Below are 21,179 nucleotides of genomic sequence, written 5' to 3'. Positions count from 1 at the left end.
CATCACATTTAAAAAAAAATAGTAATTGAAAAGAAGTGAGGTCTCATGTTGTCAGCACCTCATCTTTATTTTACAATTAAGGAAATCACCTGTTGCCTTTGTAAAAGACAACTCCGAGGAAACCACTATCCCCTCCTTTTCTAGGATTGAATAAATCAGGTTGCTGGCATAAAAAAAGTCTTCCAGAATCAGAGCATTTTCTTCTCAGCACTGAGCCATTCCATCCGCCACTCCTCAGGGCCCAGAAGGTTCCGATCAGTTATCCATCCGGCGGCTGCCAGTCCTTGGAAGAACAGGGGAATCCAAAGTGAACAGAAAGGATTGGGTGTATCTATAAACATTGCACACCCTCACCTTGGTTTATACCTTTCGGGTCAAAGTGCAAGGGACGTAAGTGTAAAGCAGCACTAGAAATTAAAAACTACAGTAGTCCTCACTTACCCACTGCCATAGGGACCAACAAACCTGTTGCTAAGCAATTAGATTGTAAACTGAAAAACCATGTGATTGCATTCAAGTTACAATGGGAGTTTGAAGTTTCTGGCTATGGTCATTAAGTGAATCAACACAGAGGCACTTCCCCCCCCCCAAATGAGGATGAAAATTTGGGTGTGTCTTATACATCGAACATAGCCGGGCCCACACGATGGTCTCCACCCTTCAGCCTCCACGCATTTTAGACCTATTCCAGGCTACAGGGATTCCCACAGACTATCACCCCTTCTATGGCTTGCATTTTCGGCCTCTGTGCCTTGCATTTTCGGCCTCTGAACGCTCTATTTGAGCCCCGTTCAAGGCTGTGCAGATCGCCAGAACACATTGTTGCCGATTGGCGCCTCTGCACATTGCATTTTTGCCCTCTGCTTATTGCATTTTAGACCTCTGCACGCACCATTTTTGGCCTCTGTGTATCCAATCAGCGGCAATGTCCTTTGGCGATCCCCGCAGCCTTGAATGGGTCTCAAATGGAGCATTTGGAGGCTGAAAACACGAGGCATGGAGGCCAAAATGGCAACCCAGAACTGCTGTTGCCTTGTCTGACTACTTCCGTGCTCCACCTGCTTTACTCAATTCAGTTCCCTGCGATGATCAGCTGTGTTTTTGAAACTGCGTATCAGCCCCAACGAGGCGCATGCTCACAACCAGCAAACTAATGTGCTGAAGCTGATTAGGCTGTTTGCTAAGGACGCTAGCCAGATGAATACCAATGGATGTTGATAGGCAGAGGCAGAAATTTTTTTTTCTTATTTTCCTCCCCAAAAACTAAGGCGCATCTTATACTCCAGAGCGTCTTATATTCAGAAAAATATGGCACAATGTCACACTGTGACTTGTGGCTTTTGCCAGCTTCTCCGTTGACTTTGTCAGAAGCCAGAAGTAAAGGTCGCAAATGACATTCACGTGAATCCCAGATGCTACAACGCCTACAACTTTGAGGACCTGTCATAACTCTCAATGTTGAGCACTGTCATCACTTCAAATAGTCACCGAACAAAGGATGAGTAAGTAAGGACTTACCTGTGTCTGCTATAATTAAAGAAAAACTGTGTAAAGTTGTGGCTGACACTGCGAAGCACTCCCAGAGTGCTGGGGAAAACTTTGAACAAGGATGATTTCACACCTTCAAAGAACTCTGGAATCGTTTGATGTCCTTTAGGGCTGCTTTAATCAGTCTTTCTCAACCTGGACCACTTGAAGATGCATGGACTTCCAACTTCTAGAATTATGTAAGCAGAAGTGGGTTGCTCCCGATTCGGCCCTGATCAGGCAAACTGGTAATAGTGGTGGTGGGAGGTTCCACCCACCTGCCCGGATGCTTCTGCGCATGAGCAGAAGCATCCTGCGTGCATCCAAATGCGCACGTACGCAAGTGAACCAGTAGTAAAAAAAAATATGGAAACCCACCATTGGGTTGAAGTCCACACAACTCCAAGTGGCAAAAGCTGAGGAAAAAACTATCTAAATATTTCCCTTTTAGTCAGCATTTGGAGGGGTGGAGGTGGCTGTCAGCCTCTGCTTTGCTGTTGCTTCGGCTGCCATGAAACGGGGAGGGAGGGAATGGTATTTGGGAGGGGTTACTCATTGTGCTGGAGGAAGGTTCTGGAGTTCAGCTGCCTGTCGGACTACGCACGCGTGGGAAATTCCCGCCAGGACTAACGGCACCGAAATTCCATCTTCGTGATGCCTTTTGAAGTTATCTCACACCTGACACTTGAGAGAATTATGATTGTAACTGTGATGCCAAAGGGTGGGGAATGGGCTATTCTATATATCAATTGCTTTCGCGCCTAAATAATCAGACTTCGCTACGCTATGCCTTTAATCATTTATAATTAGTAAAAGTACACTTGATTTCTACAAATGGAGTCTCGTGGTTTTCTTTCCTAATTATCTAATGGAGAGGTTCTGACAGTTAGCGAAGTCTCACTCGCACCCCACCAGGAGATTTCAACCTTCCGTGGGGGGTGTACTTACAAGAAGAAACGAGGGAGATGTCTTTGCAAGCAAGCGATGAAGAAATTGAAAGGGAAACCGCTGATCGCATCATTTCCGATAGGGGTGTCCAGTTCACTTCTGCATTCTGGAAAGAATTTCTTAAACGCATTGGCTCCGCCCAGGGCCTAAGCTCCGCCCACCACCCTCAGACTAATGGGGCTTGTGAGAGGACTAATTCTGTTCTGGAGCAATATTTACGTTGTTTCATCAATTATCAACAAGATGATTGGGTGGACTTGTTGCTGCACGCTGAAGTGGCCTACAATAATTCTGTCCATAGCAGCACTGGGTTCACTCCTTTTCGTGTCGTTTATGGTCAGGATTTTGTTCCTATTCCTGAAATTCCCCTTGAACAGCCACAAGTTGCTTCCGTCTCTGAATGGAGCGAACGTTTGAGCCATGTTTGGCCTTTAGCTCTTACTACTTTGGATGTGGCGCATCGTGCTCATAAGAAACAGGCTGATAAGAAGCGTGCGCATCCTTACCAGTACAGAGAGGGTGACCTGGTTTATTTGTCCACAAAGTTCCTGCATACTACACAAAAGTCGAAGAAGTTGGGACCTAAGTACGTGGGCCCGTTTCCCATCATCAAGATCATCAATCCTGTGTCAGTTCGTTTGCAGCTGCCTAAGCATCTCAACCGGGTTTATCCAGTTTTCCACGTTAACCTCATTAAGCCTGTTCGTGTCTCCTCTTTACGTCCGCCTGTGGACCCTCCACCTCCTCCCCTATTGATTGATGGTGAACGACATTTTGAGGTTCGTGAGACATTGGACTCCCGATGAAGGAGAAATTGGATACAGTACCTAGTGGCTTGGAAGCATTTTCCTCCCTCTCATACCGAATGGGTGGACAAGTCCCATGTCCGTGCTCCCCGACTGCTTCGACAGTTTTATTCTGCTTATCCTGACAAGCCTTGACTTTTTCTTCCCCTTCCCCTCTTTTTCTCTTCTGTTTTTTTGTTTTGTCTGTTTGTGTTTTCTCGTTTCCAGGCCTGAATGCCTTTTTCCCGGGGGACGGCCGGATGTCAGCCTCTGCTTTGCTGTTGCTTCGGCTGCCATGAAACGGGGAGGGAGGGCATGGTATTTGGGAGGGGTTACTCATTGTGCTGGAGGAAGGTTCTGGACAGTGGCAGTGTGACCTCAGAGGTCATGTAAGATACTTTTGTGGCTCCTGGAGGCTATTCTGATCACCTGCTAAAAAGCTGATGGCATCGTTTCCCGCTATTTTGAGGTGGAAGACGCATGAAAACAGGCATTATCACAATTAAAGAGCAAAAGCCCTCCCCCGCAAAAAAATATTCCCACCAATGATGGTTTCATCCACATGAATATGATCCTATCCTCTTGAGACCCTCAGCCCCCTCCCCAATATGTGTGCTCCCTGGCCATCAATACAATACCAAGCCTGACTGAATTGTACAACCAAACATCCCAAAAAATTTTACTACCGGTTCTGTGGGTGTGGCTTGGTGGGCTTGATGTGGTGGTTGTGGCGTGGTGGGCATAGGAGGGGAAGGATATTGTAAAATCCCCATTTCCTCCTGATCAGCTGGGACTCGAGAGGCAGAGAATAGATGGGGCGGGACCAATCAGAGGTGGTATTTACCGGATCGCCAAACTACTCAAAATTTCCACTACCGGTTCTCCAGAACTGGTCAGAACCTGCTAAATACCACCTCTGCCGTAGATGGGCTTCACAAACATTTTGAAAAGTGAGGTTTGCATTTTCTTGGTGCTAAATGCAGGATTTAAACTAAACTCAGTTTCTAAATTTCCACCACGCACCTGCCAGGAATTTCGGGAAGATCCTGTCTAAGAACTGATGCATTTCAGAATGTATCCTGGGATCTTCTTTATTGGATTCTGAAAAAGCAGAAAAAGGAAGACGGGACATGAGGAAGAGCTTCATGCACAGCATATTTATGCGAGGCACAAACAAGGTACAGGTTAGGTCGCCAGAAACGGTGCAACTTTTTCCAAATACTGCAGGAGAGAGAATGAGAACACAAGTAGGAGATTTATAAGCTAGTCCTCACCCTATGGCCATAACTATCAGCCCAACATTTGTATTGCTAAGCAAGACAGTATTTAGGTGAGTTTTGCCCCCATTTTACGATGTTTCTTGCCACAGTTGTTAAGCGAATAACTGCAGCTGTTAAAGTTAGTTAAGTGAATTTGGCTTCCCCATTGACTTTGCACGTCAGAAGGTCTCAAAAAGTAATCATATGACTCCAGGACACTGCCACCGTCATAAATACGAGCCAGTTGCCAAGCATTCAAATTTTGATCATGTGACCATAGGAATGCCGCAATGGTTGTAAATGTGAAAAACAGTCATATGTCACTTTTTTCAGTTGTGACTTCAAACAGTCCTAAATGGATGGTTGTAAGTCAACAGGTAACAGGAACACTGTTAACGTCCCACCAAAGGTGGTTCCTATTTTTTCTACTTGCATTTTTACATGCTTTCAAACTGCTAGGTTGGCAGAAGCTGGGACAAGTAACGGGAACTCACTCCGTTATGCGGCGCTAGGGATTCGAACTGCCGAACTGCCGACCTTTCTGATTGACAAGCTCAGCATCTTAACCACTAAGCCACCACATCCCTTGGTGAACGACTACCAGGGTGCTATAGTGGCCATTACGTTGGGATTGACTCAGTAGCTTTTTGGGGGGTTATTCTAGCATATTACAGGTAGTTCTCAACAAACAACCATAATGGAACCTGGAACATTGGGGGGAGGGAGGAGGTCCTACTGTAACTTTGAATGGCCATTAAGCAACAACCACCTATAAATAGTGCTAGAAGCCCTGCAGATGCATCCTCATATTTCCCTACAGTCTTCTGCAAGTGAGATGTTTTCACCTGCCTTCCTCATATCTAATCAGCTGAGAAGGGGCTTGCAAATGAAACCACTTCCCTCAGGTCAAATTTATTCCTTCCAACTGACACAGCTGCTCTCCGGTAGACCTTTTTCGAAGAAGGGGGGGGCTAGGGAAGAAGAATCTACATCAGGCTACCCCAAACGCTTTGGGGCAGGGAGAAAAGGGAGGTTGCTCATCATAAATAAGGGGTCTCCAACCTTGACATATTTAAGGCTTGTGGACTCCAACTCCCAGAGTTCCTCAGCCAGGTTTGCAAGTCTTAAACTTGTCAAGGATGGAGACCCCGGTCATAGATGATAGCTGGTGAGGTGGATGATTGGAGCAGATCTGGCGCTTTCTACAATGCTGGAACAGATGGCTTTCTTTTGTTGTGATTCAGGAAGTGGCCACCATGTTCCCAGCATCCGCATGAAATTCTAATAGCTGGGAAGATGGCAGCTGCTTCCAGAATCACATCACATGGCTGAGTGATAAAACAACGTGTTCTGCTTCGCTAACACAGCCTATTGTATAGTCTAGCCCCATGATGGCGAACCTATGGCACGCGGAGCCATTTTTCAGGGTACACAAGGTGTTGCTCTGCCAGCTGGCCAGCACGCATGAGCACGCTTCGGCCTTCTTTTGAGGCCTTTTTTCGCCCTCTGGAGGCTGAAGCCTCTGGAGTGTGAGAAACCGATCCTATGGCAAACTGGAAGTTCGGGAAAGCCTCTGGAGCCTGGGGAGGGCGAAAAAACCATGGCAAAAGCAGGGGGGGGGGGTTCGCTGGTCATGCACATATGTGCCAGGGGGCATCACACGCATAGCATTATGGGTGTGGCACGCCGGCGCACAAACCCTTCCTGTGCTCCCCCCGACTTTGGCATGGCAGTCAAAATAGATCCGCCATCACTGGTCTAGCCTTACTAGACTATTTCTCTCTGTCATATAATATATGTGGGTATGTGCATAATTTTGTATTTATTTATTGTGTCCTGTTTATGTGGGGTATATTGGAGATGGTGACCCTTTGAGAGCTGTAGGCAACGAGATTTCATTTTCATGTATGCCGATTAGTGTACATTCAAAGTGACGATAAAGTTATTCTATTTCCGTGATGGCAAGCCTATGGCACGCGTGCTACGGGTGGCACGCAGAACCATTTGTTAGGACATGCGAGGCCCAATGTTCCCTCTAAGCTGCGTGGGTGCGCAACCGCGCACATGGAAAGTAAACACCACACAGCAGTTTCCAACTGCTGCGCGGTGTCGTTTGCCAGACACGGACTGCAGTCTGCAGAGCAGCCGCACAATCGCGATTGAAACCCGCTCCAGCTAAACAGGAGTCTTGAGGTGCAGCAGGGCAGCGAAGTGACTGGGTTGAGGATTTGAGGTGGCTCGGGCTTCCTGGAGCAACTATTTAGAGGGAACATTACCCACAGCTGCCTTCCCACAAGTTTAAGAGGGCTAAATTTGCCTCATTGGATGGGGGAGGGGGAGGGAATGATTGGCCGAAATTCGCTGAAAGAAAGTTCCGTGTCTTTCTGACCCATGTGATTAATTCAGCCTCTGAGATAATCGTAGTGTGAAAGCAGCCGGCTTCCCTTCCTCTCCAGCATCTGTGCCTTGATTAACACATAAAAGCCCACAAGGGGTGCGGGCTGGTCGCGAACCAAGAACGAGCCAACTAAGCCAAGCGTGGGTTGCTCCGCATAGAGCAACCCACGCTCGAGAGAAACGGTGGCAGTGAGCCTCCTGCCTTCGCTTTCTACGCGTCCACAATGAGGTAGAAAGCAAAGACAGGAGGCTCACTGCCGCCATTTCTCTCGAGGCTAGCCACCTGAGGCTCGCATTGGCAAATCCAGGGCGGCGCGGCAGCAATCCTAAACTCCCACCTAGAGCACGTGTGCCACGGAATCCAAATGCAGGAAGCAGGGTCTGTTTCCTTGTGCACCTCTCTCTTTCAAAGAAAATCTTCCTTGTTCTACCTCTCCTGGCTGCAATCTCAGCTATCATTGAGTCTCCAACCGGTCAAGTGTAATCACGTAATATTGGATAACTCATTGGAATTTTCAAAGTCATTGAGAATATTTTTGCTTTTAAGCTAATTAAACTTCCTATCTGTCATTTTATCTGTGCAATTTTGTTGGATATTTTGGGTCACTAGTTACTATCACTAGTTATATACAGAATTGTCTCCCAGAGTAGTAGGTTACTGAAACCACCTGTATAGAGAGTAACAAATTGCCACAATTTTTTAAACAATTAGCAAGCACTGTTGAACAGACAGGCAATAAATCCTTGAGTTTACAAATTAATGATGGAAGAAAACTGTTAGATGTAAATGAGACTTTATGCATGGGGATTTTAATCATTTTACTCATTTAAAATAGCAAATTGCATATAACACATTAAAATGAAGTATATAAAGTGAAATTCATTAAAATGAAGTATATCAAACATTTACTATTTTAATATTACCAGTATTAAGTGCAATTTATATATTCATTTCAAAGCTCTTTTTTATTTAATCCAAAATGAATTTGAAAAGATAATTGTAGTAAGTTTGCTTTTGAACAAATATTTCTAAATTTATTCGTTTACAATTTTATTCGTTTTAAAATTTTGTTAGTTTGATTTGATATAACACTGATTTCGTTGTTGTCTTGAGTGACAACTGTGAAAAAAATTCAGGTGCTCAAGCATGAAAATGTGCTGCTCAAACACTATACTTTTCCGCCCACACTGAAAAAAAATTAGAGGGAACATTGGCGATGCGTTGCCCTATCAACTCCAGAGCACATGCGCACATTGGCCAGCTCACTTCAGCCTTCGTTTTAACCCGTTTTTCACCCCCTGGAGACTTCCCTGAAGCCTCCGGGGGCGAAAAATAACCCAAAGCACAAACCGGAAGTTTGGGAACAGATTTCCGGTTTGCGCATTGGTCCGGTTTTCACCCTCCGAAGACTTCAGGAAAACATCTGGAGGCTGGGCAGGGTGAAAAACTGGTCCATCGCGTGCAAAAAGCAGGGGAGGGTGGGGAGTTGCGTGCACATCCACGGTGTTTGTGTGTGTCACACATGTAGAATTATAGGTGTGGGCACGCCCGCGTACGACTCCACTGCGCTCCCCCTGCTTTTGGCACACTTTTTGGCAAAAAGGTTAGCCATCGCTGTTCTATTCTATTATTCTATTACACAGCACTGTAGAATGGTCCAGGCTCCATTATGGTCGTATGTCGAGGACTATGTCTAATGTGCTGGACTAAAAGAGCTACCCCTCCTAATTGACAACCAGGATCGAAAAAAGAGATGTTCGTCTCAGTCCCTTCTAATGAGACATGCCAGAAAAGGAACCCGGGGTGTTAATTTCCAGTCCCACCAAGCTATAACGAGTCCTCCAGATTCTCCCCCTATCCCCAGTCCCAGTTCATTTCTTCCTCCACATTCACTTCCCAGGTCATCACCTTTACATAACTGATGTTGCAAACTCAGGAGGGAGCCTCTTTCCAAGGTATAGGTTTCCACATCTTGATGCAGTAAGACCTCTAGAAGAAGGGCGTGTGTGTAGGCTTTAATCACATCAACACTGTCTGCTTGCCGATGGAGTATGATAGAGATTACCCCTACAGAGGAGGACAGAGGTCAATATATAGACAGGGTCCAATATATAAATTTCCCCCTCCACATCCACAGCAACTAATCATAATGTAGATTGCCTAACACAGGAGCCATCAATCTTCAACCAAACATTCACAGCTGTGTGTTCTGGCTCATTGCACAACCCTACTGCTCCAGCTTTAAATTTAAATATTGTAACAAAGGTAAATTCAACAGTTTCCACTCAATGGTGAAATTCAAATTATTTTCCTACAGATTTGTGGCCGTGGTTTGGTAGGCATGGCAGGGAAAGGATACTGCAAAATGCCCATTCCCACCCCACACCAGGGGAAGGATACTGCAAAATCCCCATTCCCTCTCCACTCCAAGGGAAGGATACTGCAAAATCCCCATTCCCTCCCCACTCCAGGGGAAGGAGACTGTAAAATCTCCATTCCCGCCCCACTCCAGGGGAAGGATACTGTAAAATCTCCATTCCCTCCCCACTCCAGGGGAAGGATACTGTAAAATCTCCATTCCCTCCCCACTTCAGGGGAAGGATACTACAAAGTCCCCATTCCCTCCCCACTCCAGGGGAAGGATTCTGTAAAATCTCCATTCCCTCCCTACTCCAGGGGAAGGATACTGTAAAATCTCCATTCTCTCCCCACTCCAGGAGAAGGATACTGCAAAGTCCCCATTCCCTCCCCACTCCAGGGGAAGGATACTATAAAATCTCCATTCCCTTCCCACTCCAGGGGAAGGATACTGCAAAATCTCCATTCCCATCCCACTCCAGTGGAAGGATACTGCAAAATCTCCATTCTCACCCCACTCTGGGGCCAGCCAGAGGTGGTATATGCCAGTTCTTCGAACTACTCAAAATTTCCACTACCGGTTCTCCAGAACCTGTCAGAACCTGCTGAATTTCACCTGTTTCCACTCAATCATTCCACGAGGTTGCTGGGATTAAGAAATGTTGATTGGCCCAAATTCGAATAAACTGCCCAAGGGACGTTTCATCTCAGGTCTCCCTTATCCCAGCTCAGGACTATCCGCCATGCCACACCTGTCCTCCATGCCAAAAAATTGTTCTATAAGAACTTGCGGTCGGTTAACTTTGCAACCTTTCCTACATTAAGATCACATACGCACCTGCTGGTTGGTTGAAGAAAATTAGGTAATTTGAAGTGTTGCCTTCAAGAGCTTTCTGGAAGTCAGCAACACTGATGGGGATGGGAGGAAAAAACATAGGAGTAACAAAAGTTAAAGAAGGATGCTTTGAGGCTGGGAGGAGACCCTCTTGTCAGTTTCCCAAAGAATATTTTCAGCACTGAGAAAATTTTTTTTGCATTTTCAGTGCCAGTTTCTTAGCATTTTAAAATCCCCCCAAAATATGCTCCATTTGCTTTTTTTTTTTTCACAGCTCAAATCAAAGCTCAACTTTAAAAGGCTAAATCATGCATTCAGCTTCCTCAGAATGCGGGAGGAAACTCACCTGGAGGTCACTGTGTGAAGAGGAGCCCCAAGAGTTACCTTGAGCTGCTGCCAAAACCCTACATTGAAAAATTGGTATGAGTCACCACCCTTGATTCAAATAATGCTGACCAAACGTTCAGTAGAAGCCTTGGCTATGTGGTAGAGCATGAACTCCATCCCTACCTGTGAAATTAACACTTAGGGGTTAACCCTTTAGGTGTGAAATTACCAGGACACAGCTGAACAATAATAAGAGCTTTATTGAGCTTTTGCAAAAGGGACTTCCATGCTCAAATGGCGGGGCCAAGGAGGACATCTTCCATAGAAATACATGATACTTACCATATTTTTTGCAGTATAAGACACACCTTTTTCCCCCCAAAAAAGAGGGTGAAAATCTGAGTGTGCCTTATACATTGAATACAGCATTTTTGGCCTACCGAAACCCTGTCGCCTTTGCAAAAATGGCTGTGCAGAGGGTTTGGGAGGCTTGCAAAGTGCTCTTGGGGGCTGGGAAGGGCAAAAATGAGCAGAAAACTGGCTGGTTTTACTCATCCCCCCCCCCCCTCCAGCTGCCAGGAGCACTCTACAAACCTCCCAAAGCCCTGTGTGCCCCCCCTTTTTTTTTGCAAAAAACAAGGCATGCAGAGGGCTTGGGGGGGCCTGCAGAGTGCAAAAACTTTTTTTTTTAAATTTACCTCTTCAAAATCATGGTGTGTCTTATACTCCGGTGCGTCTTATAGTCTGAAAAATACGGTATATACATTTTCAGAAGCTCGACCTTGTTGCTGTCTACTCATCCTATTGGCTAAATTCTGGTTAGGTAAAGGTCCTGTTCCCGTAACTTCCATCCCTTCTGGCATATTCCCCAACCTCTTTAGCAGCTGCAACTATAGTCAGCATTATTACTTTTAGCGTGATAACTAGACAGCTTGACCTGCCAGCTATCTTCTGTGACCAGCCAACTATTTTGTTGTGACCTGCCAACTATCTTTAACCAGAATGTGCAAAACAATCTTGTTATTTTAACTACAGAGAACATTCTTGCGCAATGTGTTACTTAATATTCCAGTAAAGTGTCTTAGGTTACTTGGAGGCTAAATATGGCATTACCATTGCTCTAACTTTTACAGGAATAATTCTTACTTCTCTCACTATCAAAATAGCTACTCACGTGTGCCCAGAAAACCTTTTACAGAACTTTCATGGTTTCCATCAAAAAGTAGAACATTTTGGATTTATCAACCATGGCTGCAGAATGTCTGATGACCACTAGATGGCAGCACAAAAACCCTCATATTGTATTTATTAATTCCTGTCGCCAATGTGGAATTATATATTATATTCCCAGTGTGCCCAGAGATAGAAATATCTGTGTTCGTTCCTAGGTAGAGGCAGATATTTCTCTCTCTAGGCACACTGAGAATATATCTGCTGAACATAACTCCGCAATGGCAACAGGAAGGGCATCTGGCCATTAAAACACTCTGCTAGCTCCATTCAGTTGCCCAGACTCAACCCTGCAAGGGATTATGGGGTCGTTAAATGAAGAGGATGATTTGCTGCCCATCTCCTATTGAAACGACTCTAGGTGGCAGCTTTGCTGCCATCAAGTGGTTCTTGCAGCTCACAACTGCTGATCCTACCCTGTATTGGCAAATTCCCACCCATGATTCTCATCTGAATTGCTCCATTGGCCTATTGGCAAATGAAAACACGAACAAATCTATTCTTTCTTTCTAAAATCAGATTGAGGTAAACCTCCCTTCCTCATAATATCTCTTGCACTCCTAGGAACTGGAAAATGACACACCCAGCTATCGATAACCATTTTTAAAAAACCAGCCCATCACTAATGTAGTTCATACTGTCAATACATTGGACATGGTGCCTTAAGATCCCTGGGATCACGAGACCTCAGATACCTAGCAGAAGGGGCTCCTGAGGATTGATGACAGCAGGACTGGGAAGTTCTTCCCGCTTCAAGTAATGCTGCAGGACCAGGTGGAGCCGGGCGCGGTTAAGAGTCTCCATGCAAACTGCCCGCACTGCTTGATAGTTGGCATAGAGGTGGAGGACGGTGAAGAGAGCATAGAAGGCATAGGTGAGGCTGAAGGAAAGAGAAGGAGAATTGAAAAGAAGGTTTCTCATTCCTAATTTTATTTTTTCCCATCTCTCCGCTTCCCCTCCCTCGCCATTCCATTCCTTCAATCTTTGTATTCCACAATCAGCCTGGCCTACATACATGCACAGGGAGAGAGAGAGAATGGAAAAAACAGCATTTAACTCACGAAAGATTGTCCGCTACAAGAGGAATCAGGAAAAGGCTGAAGACTAGGCCAGCTAAATTGACTAAGGTCTCCTACATGACGGGAGAAAGATGGGGAAAGGTTAGAAGGAAGTTGGTTTTAGATCTCCACTTGGCCAAGCCAGGGGCCGGGTGTTGCCTCTTTAATTTCGCATCTCACCTGGCTTCCATCTTTGGCTGATACATCCGCCATGTTGTCCCGGCGGGCTTGGTGCATGGTGAGAGCTGCACGGGTGGCCCCTCCGGCTACACCCACAATGCACTGACACCAAGAGAAGACAGAAGGGAACAGAGCAGAAGAGAAACACGGTTGAAACTGTCATGGTCTCCACAACCATCCCACCAGATTTGGTCTCCCCACTGCAGAGACCTCAGTCTGCTGCTTTCGCGCCACTTTAATACAAGGTAGTCCTCGCCAACTAAGGAAGCTCAAACTGCCCAAGGAGCTGCTGATTCTGTTCGACAGAGGGATTGTTGAGTCTGTCATCTGCACCTCCGTAACTGTGTGGTTTGGCTCTGCAACCCACCAAGACAGACGCAGACTTCAACGGATAATCAGAACTGCCGAAAAAACAATTACTGCCAACCTGCCTCCCATTGAGGACCTGTACACTGCACGAGTCAAAAAGAGGGGCGTGAAAATATTTACAGACCCCTCGCATCCTGGACATAAATTGTTTCAACTTCTGCCCTCAAAACAACCCTACAGGGCATTGCACACCAGGACAACTAGACACAAAGATGGTTTTTTTCCCTGAATGCCATCACTCTCTTAAACAAATAATTCCCTCACCACTGTCAAATCATTGACTAAGGATGCATTACTATTTCTATTAGTCCTCTTATCATTCCTGTCACCCATCTCCTCCCACTTATGATTGCATGATTGTAACTTTGTTGCTTGTATCCTTAATATTTATATTGATATTGTTTCCTGATTGCTTATTTGTACCCTAAGACTCATTGTGTTGTATCTTATGATTCTTGGTCAATGTATCTTGTCTTTTTATGTGCATTGAGAGCATATGCACCAAAGACAAATTCCTTATGTATCCAATCACACTTGGCCAATAAAGAATTCTATCCTATCCTATCCTATCCCATCTCATTCCACTCCACTTCATTCTATTCTATGTGACTTTCTGACAAGTAGATAGGCAGATTCATTTAGCAACCATGCTATTACATTCACAATTGCGGTGATTTACTATGAACAACTATGACAAGAAAAGTCGTAAAATGAGGCAAACTTAACTTAACAGATGTCTCACTTAGCAACATAAATTTTGGGCTCAGTTGTGGTCGTACGTCGAGGACTACCTTGTATGGCCCTCTCCCCTTTTCTGCACTCTCTTGCTTTTTTACCTTGAAAAAGCCACTAGTGCAGACAATGAGAGTAAAGCATGCTGGGAAAGCTGGTGCCACGATCTCCATGAAGATGGCTACATCGTTGAGCACATCGGCAAAGAGTCTAAAACGGTGGTATTGAAAAAGCCACTCGGTTAAGGTTAGAAATAAATCAGCCCACCCCAAGCGTACCTTTTGGGTACAATGCCCGGCTGTGATAATGTATGAATGTGTACCTAAGACTGGGCATGAGATCTATTAATTGGAAGTCAAAACTGAAGGAAGGGCCTTATCTCTCTTTACCTCCACTGCTTAGCATCGCAATCCAGTTTGCTCCTGGAAAAAGAGAGAGAAAACAAGCAAGGAAGTAATAGGGTTTAAAGATCAAGTTCAGGTGAGGAACTAGCATCACAGATTCACATCCCTACTTATCTTTCAAACTTCCTGGGCTGATTTAGGCCCATCACTAGCTCTCAACTCACTTCCCAGGATGGAATGGGACAATTCGCTATGGCCAACTCACCAAAGCCAACTCGCCACGGGACAATTTAACAGTTCAATGTAATTATTTAAAACAGTGTTTCTCAACCTTGGCAACTTGAAGATGTCCGGACTTCAACTCCCAGAATCAACTCCCAGCGAATGCTGGCTGGGGAATTCTGGGAGTTGAAGTCCGGACATCTTCAAGTTGCCAAGGTTGAGAAACACTGATTTAAAATAAATAAAACATTATCTTAATTTTTGTCATTCACATTTCATTTTGTCCCTTCCTTTGCGTCCTTTCTTTAATTATTCTATTCCACCATTTCTTTGATATTAGTGTAACTTTGTTCCGTAGCAAGTTGTCCCACAGCAAATTAGCCATTGTCCTGTGGAGTGTTGGCTGTGGACTGTTGGCTGTGGAGAGTTGGTTGTGGAGAGTTGGTTGTGGTGTGGTAAGGCATCTACTGAGGGGGGATGTGTGATTCATAGATGCCATTTTGAATTCTTAAGGGAAAAAGAAGGCAATAGATGAAACATGAATAGCCCCATCCAAGGTGAGGAGAGAAGGACTCACCCCTTGCTCCAAGCGAAAGCGATTCGGCCCAACATTCCTGTTCCATCTGTCACAGAAGAGACATGGTTTGCATGGCAACTCAGGGTAGAGTAAGAAAATGCAAAAGTAACATGAAGAGAGAATTCTGAGAAAGTTTGAGACCGGGGTTAGTAGATCTAGAGGAGAAGAAAGTAGGAGGGGCTTAAACTGAGACCAACATGGCTTCAGGGACTCCAGGCCCAACTGAAATAAGATTCTATGCAAGCAGTTTAATTGTTTAAACACCACAGCTTTGTTGTATGCTTGCTCAAACATAAGGAACAATTATTTGAAGGAATTGAGATCTAATCAGCCATCATTCCCAGCACATTTATTCGACTTTAAATCAACTTTATCAATCAATTAATCATCATGTAAATGGCACAATAACCCCAGAGTTGCTTCAAAAGTGAGAAGGGTGGCAGATAAATTTAATAAATAAATCATTTGTGTTTTATTTGCCTGACAGGCAAATCATGCAATAAGTAGCTTCTGGATTTAACATTCGTGGATAATTAACTATTTACTATTTCAATCATCTTCACCAAATTCAACCTGGATTCACAAGTTGACTGCTTCATAATGAAATAGGAATTTTGATTTAACAATGATGCAAACCAGGCAGTTGTTTGTAAAGCAATATTCAGGGTTTAGTGTTTTGTGTGAACATAGTTGTTTGTAAAGCAATGTTTAGGACTTAGATTAGGTTGGCCTGCTCAAAAGTAAACAAGAATTAAAATAAACCATGATGAATATTGGAGAACCTACTACAGTAATGTTGTGTATCAAGGAAGAAGAGGGATGAATCTGCTACTGTTTGTTATAGTCCGTCAGAGGCCAGTAGAGCTGGCAGCAGAGTCAGACAGTGAGGAGGTTGTGGAGGCACATGGGCCAGTCCTGGAGGCTGGGGAAGGCTAGATGGGGGATCTGCATCAGAGGCAGAGATGGGGCCAGGGCCATCTGACAGTTCTCGCTTGCCTTCGGAACTAGACAGCAATGAGGCCGAGGAACAGCTGGAGCCTGTTCCCAGTGTGCGCATGTGCAGAGCTGCCAGAAGAAAAAAACAGCTAAGAAATCAGGGTTGACTTGGGAGTAAAGCCACAGGTGTACAGTGAATGGCCCCTCCCATAGGGAAATAAAAGAGGAGTGAGCGGGCTTTTTCAGGAAACAATTTGTTCACTCATTCGTTTCAGGAGTGTGAAGATCTGTCCGTGAACCTCAGAGACTGTGTGCCAAGCACCTCATTTGAGAAATATTTACACGGCAGCTTTTCAAGCTAGAAAAGGTTTGTGGTCATAAATTCACCTTTGATTGTTTACCAGGCCTTTGCTGAATGTGAAGGAATGGAATTCATATTTGTTAAAATGAGTTTTTGTCGGGACCAAGAATCTGCTTTGTGCTTTTTGGGGAAGCCTAGGGTCAGAACAGCTACAGCCTTGGGAGTCTATTACATTAAGTGAGGATTAGGAGAGACAAAGAGGTCTCTCCAGGGAATCTGGCGGCACAAGAAATAGGACTTGGCAATGGAAGTAGCACCAGAATACAAATGAGGAAGCTGGTGGAGAAAGGCCTTCCATCAAGAGAAGGAAAGGCCCAGAGAAATTCAAGCAAGGCCCACCTTTCAGAATCCATGTGACAGTGGCAGCTGCGACGGTGGAGGTCTCATCCCCGACCCCCACCCCCTTCAGCACTGCCTGGGTGGCCAGTGTCCCTGTGATGCTGCTTGCGAAGGCCTGCAGGTTGATGGGGGGGGATGAGGAAGAGAGAAAGGGCAACAGTTGGAACAAGATAAGGAATCCTCTAGGTCCAGTTCCATCACCATAAGAGTTGAAAGGGATCTTCTAGTCCAATCCACTGCTCAAGCAGGAGACCCTCTACCAAATATGGCTAACCTTTTTGTTGTCATGTGCCGAAAGTGGACATGCGTGTGTGAAAGCACATGCATGTGTACTGGGGGGGGCATGCTGCCCCCCTGCGCTCTCCCCTCACCCCCTACGCATGTGTGTATGTCTCCTACTTGTGCCCCCCTTTCCCCCTCCAGCATGCATGGCAGAGACACCAAAATTAGCTGCCCAGCGGGAAGCAGTACGCATGTCCAGTATTGAAGCATTCACAACTTCTGGAGGCAAGTTGTTCCACTGATTAATTGTTCCAACTGTCAGCAAATTTCTCCTTAGTTCTAGGTTGCTTCTCTCCTTGATAAGTTTCCACCCATTGCTTCTTGTTCTGCCTTCATCACCTGGGTTCCTCCTAGCTCACAGACCCCAAAAACCTACCCACCCCCAAAGATTCAGTCAAAATAAGCCCTCTGTTCAAAAACTTGCTCTTCTACAGATAGCAAAACAGAGAAGCTGCCTTACTGGGTGAGAAGGGAAGGAAAGTTTGAGCTTCATGGATCCCATGGAAAGAGAGCAGCCCTGCCCCTCAGAAAGGAGCCTTTCCCTCACCTGGATGGTGTCCCAGAACTGGTAGGCGAGGTAGTCCGTGCTCACACTTTCAGGATAACCTTGGGGCAGGAAGATGGACTGCAGGAAAGAGAAAGTGTGAGCACCTTCTTCCTTCTGACCCACCCAATTTCTGCCCATAGATCCCCTCTCAATTCTGTTAATCTGCTTGCATTAGACTAGACTAGACTAGACTAGACTAGACTAGACTAGACTAGACTAGACTAGACTAGACTAGACTAGACTAGACTAGACTAGACTAGACTAGAAAAACAGACTTGGAAGGAACCTTAAAGGTCTTCGAGTCCAACCCCCTGCTTAGCAGGAAACCCTACACCAGACAAATAGCAATAGCAATAGCAATAGCAGTAGACTTATATACCGCTTCATAGGCCTTTCAGGCCTCTCTAAGCGGTTTACAGAGAGTCAGCATATTGCCCCCAACAATCTGGGTCCTCATGGATATCCAATTGTCTGAATATGGTATTATTCAGACAAGTGATATCCATTCTCTTCCCCAATTAAGGGCTGCACTGATTAATTTCTTCTGCTTGATCAAATATCTCTGGCTCACCTGCCATTGGCCCAGCAATGGTCTCGTCAAATCCTACAGCCAATGAAAAGTCCAAGAGAAAAGGGTGTCTCAGCTGATCAGCATCCATTTATTAGATGTGGGGGGGGGGACGGGGACGTGTGGCCATATTCACCAAGATCTTAAAATAATTATTTGAATCCTAGTTGTGTAACCTGAGAACCTGGGACTCCTGAAAGCCACAACTGCCACTCGGAGACCTCTACAAAAAAGTGAAATTGTAAGATTCTTTGGGGACATAATGAGAAAATTATTAGAAGTATGGCTGGAGAGGATCAGATCTACTATATCTATTTCTAATTAAGTCAATCATCATTTGTGCATCCCTCACTGTCAAGCAGCTCTCTAAACTTTAAACTTAATGTTTCCAAACCTTGGCAACTTTAAAGACGGGTGGACTTCAACTCCCAGAATTGCCCAGCCAACATGGAAGTTCAAGTCTGCGTAACTTAAAGTTGCCAAGGTTGTGAACCTCTGCTCTAAACCTTTTTTTTTTTAACCAGAACAGCTTACTTACCATGAAGATATGATGGAGTGAACGAAAGTGCCAGGCTTCAGAGGCATCTGCCACAGAGCTTAGCTTTCCATTAGGGAGGGCCTGGTAACGCCGAGCCGATCGAGAGCCGTAACTTTCTGTGCAAAGTGTCTGAATTTCCATGTCAGTCATGACTGGGCCTGAACTTTTAAAAATATGCAGCATTAATCAAGTGCCATTATAACTCAGAAAAAAATGAGATCATTGTCTAACTAGATCAGAGGTCTTCAAACTTGACAACCTTAAGATTTGCGGGAATTGAAGTCCACAATTCTTAAAGATGGCAAGTTTGGGGACCCCTGAACTAGATCATGCAAGACAATATTTTACAAGATCCTTTCCAAAAAAGAGGCTAATCTCTCAAGAAATCTGGAAAGTTTGCATAAATGTACATATAGATATCTACATACCCTCATATATAAGGTGCATGTGTCTATGTATTTGTTTTTATTTACTTTTTAATATTGTTAGGCATACTGAGTCAGAGATGGGTGGCCATATAAAACAAATAAAGAAATAAAAGCTAAAATCTTTCCACTTGTGGTCAATGCCTTTAATTGGATAATTTTCTATCTATTTAATTATATAAATGGTATGTTCGTGGTTGCACCTATTTTTTTTTATAACAGGGAAGGAGAAGTGGAAAGTAAATAGATCAGTGTTTTTAAATCACAGCAATCTTAAGATGTGTGGACTTCAACTCCCAGAATTCCCTAACCTGGCTGGAGAATTCTGGGAGTAGAAATCCACATATTTTAAAGTTGCTGAAATTGAACAGTATGTGGTTATGTTGCTTCACCCTTCACCATTGGTCACACCATTCGAAAACTGCGAGAAGTTGTACTTTAGCCACCCCCTAAAAGATCTCACTTAGTCTTTTGGAAGTGCACAAACAAAGGATCAATGTGACAATTACAATATTCAACACAAACAGGCATTTTCAGCATCTGGTTTCTGAACACACATATCCTCTGCCAAGAAGCACAGTTTTGTGATTTTTTAAATTACCCTCCGGAACCCCAATGTGGTAGGAAGATGCCTCATCTTTCAAAAATGTGGACTCAGTAAATTGTTTGGAGAGGGTTGTAAAGAGCCATATATAAGTCTTAAGTGCTGCTGCTATCTTGAGAACTCCATTTAAATAAAAAACATTAATGACGCGTCTCTAAAGGTTTCATCCAGGCATTCTAAATCTATTTACCTTGAAGACCCACTGAACTTTAATAAGACTTGGAAGGAAAAATGTAAATAAATGCACAATAAAATGCATTCAGATATATTGCATGCAACAGCTTCCTCCACCCCCTAAAGACCGTAAAAGCTTTACACGTAAAATGTCGGTTTCCCAAAGAATCGTGAGAGATAGGAAGAAAAGAAGAAAAAAACCTTTTGCAGAAGTGATGAAGACGACAGTCCGCGTCTTTCCTGTTTGAATTTGAGTTGGGAACCCAGAAGAAGTTAAAATATAGCCAAGCAATGCAGTTCCCTTCCCCTAAAGAGACATTTCGCCACGTCTTTAATTCAGAAATGTAGCCATAAAAGCGTCTCCAGCTGGCAGCGTAGACATTGCTTTCGTCCAGCGGGGGGAACCAGAGAACACGGCCAAATTGTAAACCCGGCTTCATTTAAGTGTCGCGCCTTCTTCTTTTAGAGATCTCTGGGAAATGTAGTCTTCTGACTATCCGTTTAGTTTAATTGAAAAACTTGAATTATGACTTCACATCTCTATATATAATTTTCTTTTTTTTTCCATAGCTACAGATGAGGCTGATGGATCAAAATTGAGAGTAAAGGAAGAAAACTCCGTTAAAAGTGTATGTATTAAACATCCCTAATAGATGCTTACAACAAAGAAAAGCATTGGCACTTCACATTTAAAATATTTGAGACAGCTTTTAAGGGTCTCAGAAATCCACAGAAAAAATAAGCCTAATATAAAAAAATCTAATAAACATCCATTAAGTGAACCCAGATCTGATGTGGAATAAATTGAAGTCCTATAAAAATGAGCTTGAAACCATATGCTCATTTAAAAAAAAAAAAAGAGTTGATCCTGCTATTCAGGCACCTTTTTCTGGTGACTTTTTTTTTACCAGCTCCAATTGTATCCTCATCCTAACATTTAAACCATCAGTTTGGTGTTGTGATGGCACTGAAGTCGAAGAAGACCCTGCTCAAATCCCCCTTCATTCATGAAAACTCACTGGGCGACACTCAGAAAATTTGTGTTTTTGTTTTTTGTAACGGAATCTATCTCATAGGGTTATTGTGGTGGGGAAAAATAGGGGTGAAGGCAAATATGTGTGTCCCAGGCTCATGTTGCAGGATCCAATCTGGGTTGGGCACTGGGGTCAGATGTTTAATCTTCCAAGCTTTCGGACTCGTGCTGGAGCCCATCCTCAGGGAACTTTTAACAGAATGTCTAACATAAATAAGCTCCC

The 21,179-nt window shown here is 44.4% G+C and overlaps 1 protein-coding gene across 3 annotated transcripts; it reads right to left on the bottom strand.

Annotated features, from left to right (window-relative positions):
- Positions 1-36: 36 nt before the first annotated feature.
- On the bottom strand, positions 37-20,311 carry RUSF1 (RUS family member 1). Of its 3 annotated transcripts, none has more exons than XM_087714076.1 (15): positions 20,125-20,311; positions 18,721-18,883; positions 17,615-17,692; positions 16,786-16,900; positions 15,150-15,195; positions 14,396-14,428; positions 14,111-14,216; positions 12,906-13,007; positions 12,729-12,799; positions 12,363-12,547; positions 10,457-10,514; positions 10,114-10,184; positions 8,826-8,984; positions 4,284-4,361; positions 37-283 (listed from the first exon to the last, which is right to left on the bottom strand). In XM_087714076.1, the coding sequence occupies exons 2-15, from the start codon at positions 18,868-18,870 to the stop codon at positions 189-191; spliced, it is 1,347 nt and encodes a 448-aa protein (XP_087570202.1). In that variant the 5' UTR covers positions 18,871-18,883; positions 20,125-20,311; the 3' UTR covers positions 37-188. The 3 variants fall into 3 exon arrangements, with proteins under 3 accessions (XP_087570202.1, XP_087570203.1, XP_087570204.1); XM_087714077.1 differs by having other exon boundaries at positions 18,721-18,878; XM_087714078.1 differs by lacking the exon at positions 17,615-17,692.
- Between the last annotated feature and the right edge of the window lie 868 nt (positions 20,312-21,179).

The sequence above is a fragment of the Thamnophis sirtalis genome, unplaced genomic scaffold, assembly GCF_051295495.1.
Source record: "Thamnophis sirtalis isolate CommonGarterSnake01/CBP01778 unplaced genomic scaffold, rThaSir2_p1.2 scaffold_4, whole genome shotgun sequence".
Taxonomy (NCBI): domain Eukaryota; kingdom Metazoa; phylum Chordata; class Lepidosauria; order Squamata; family Natricidae; genus Thamnophis; species Thamnophis sirtalis.
The sequence above is the reverse complement of the archived record's forward strand: the minus strand, read 5'-3'. Positions and strand labels throughout refer to the sequence as shown.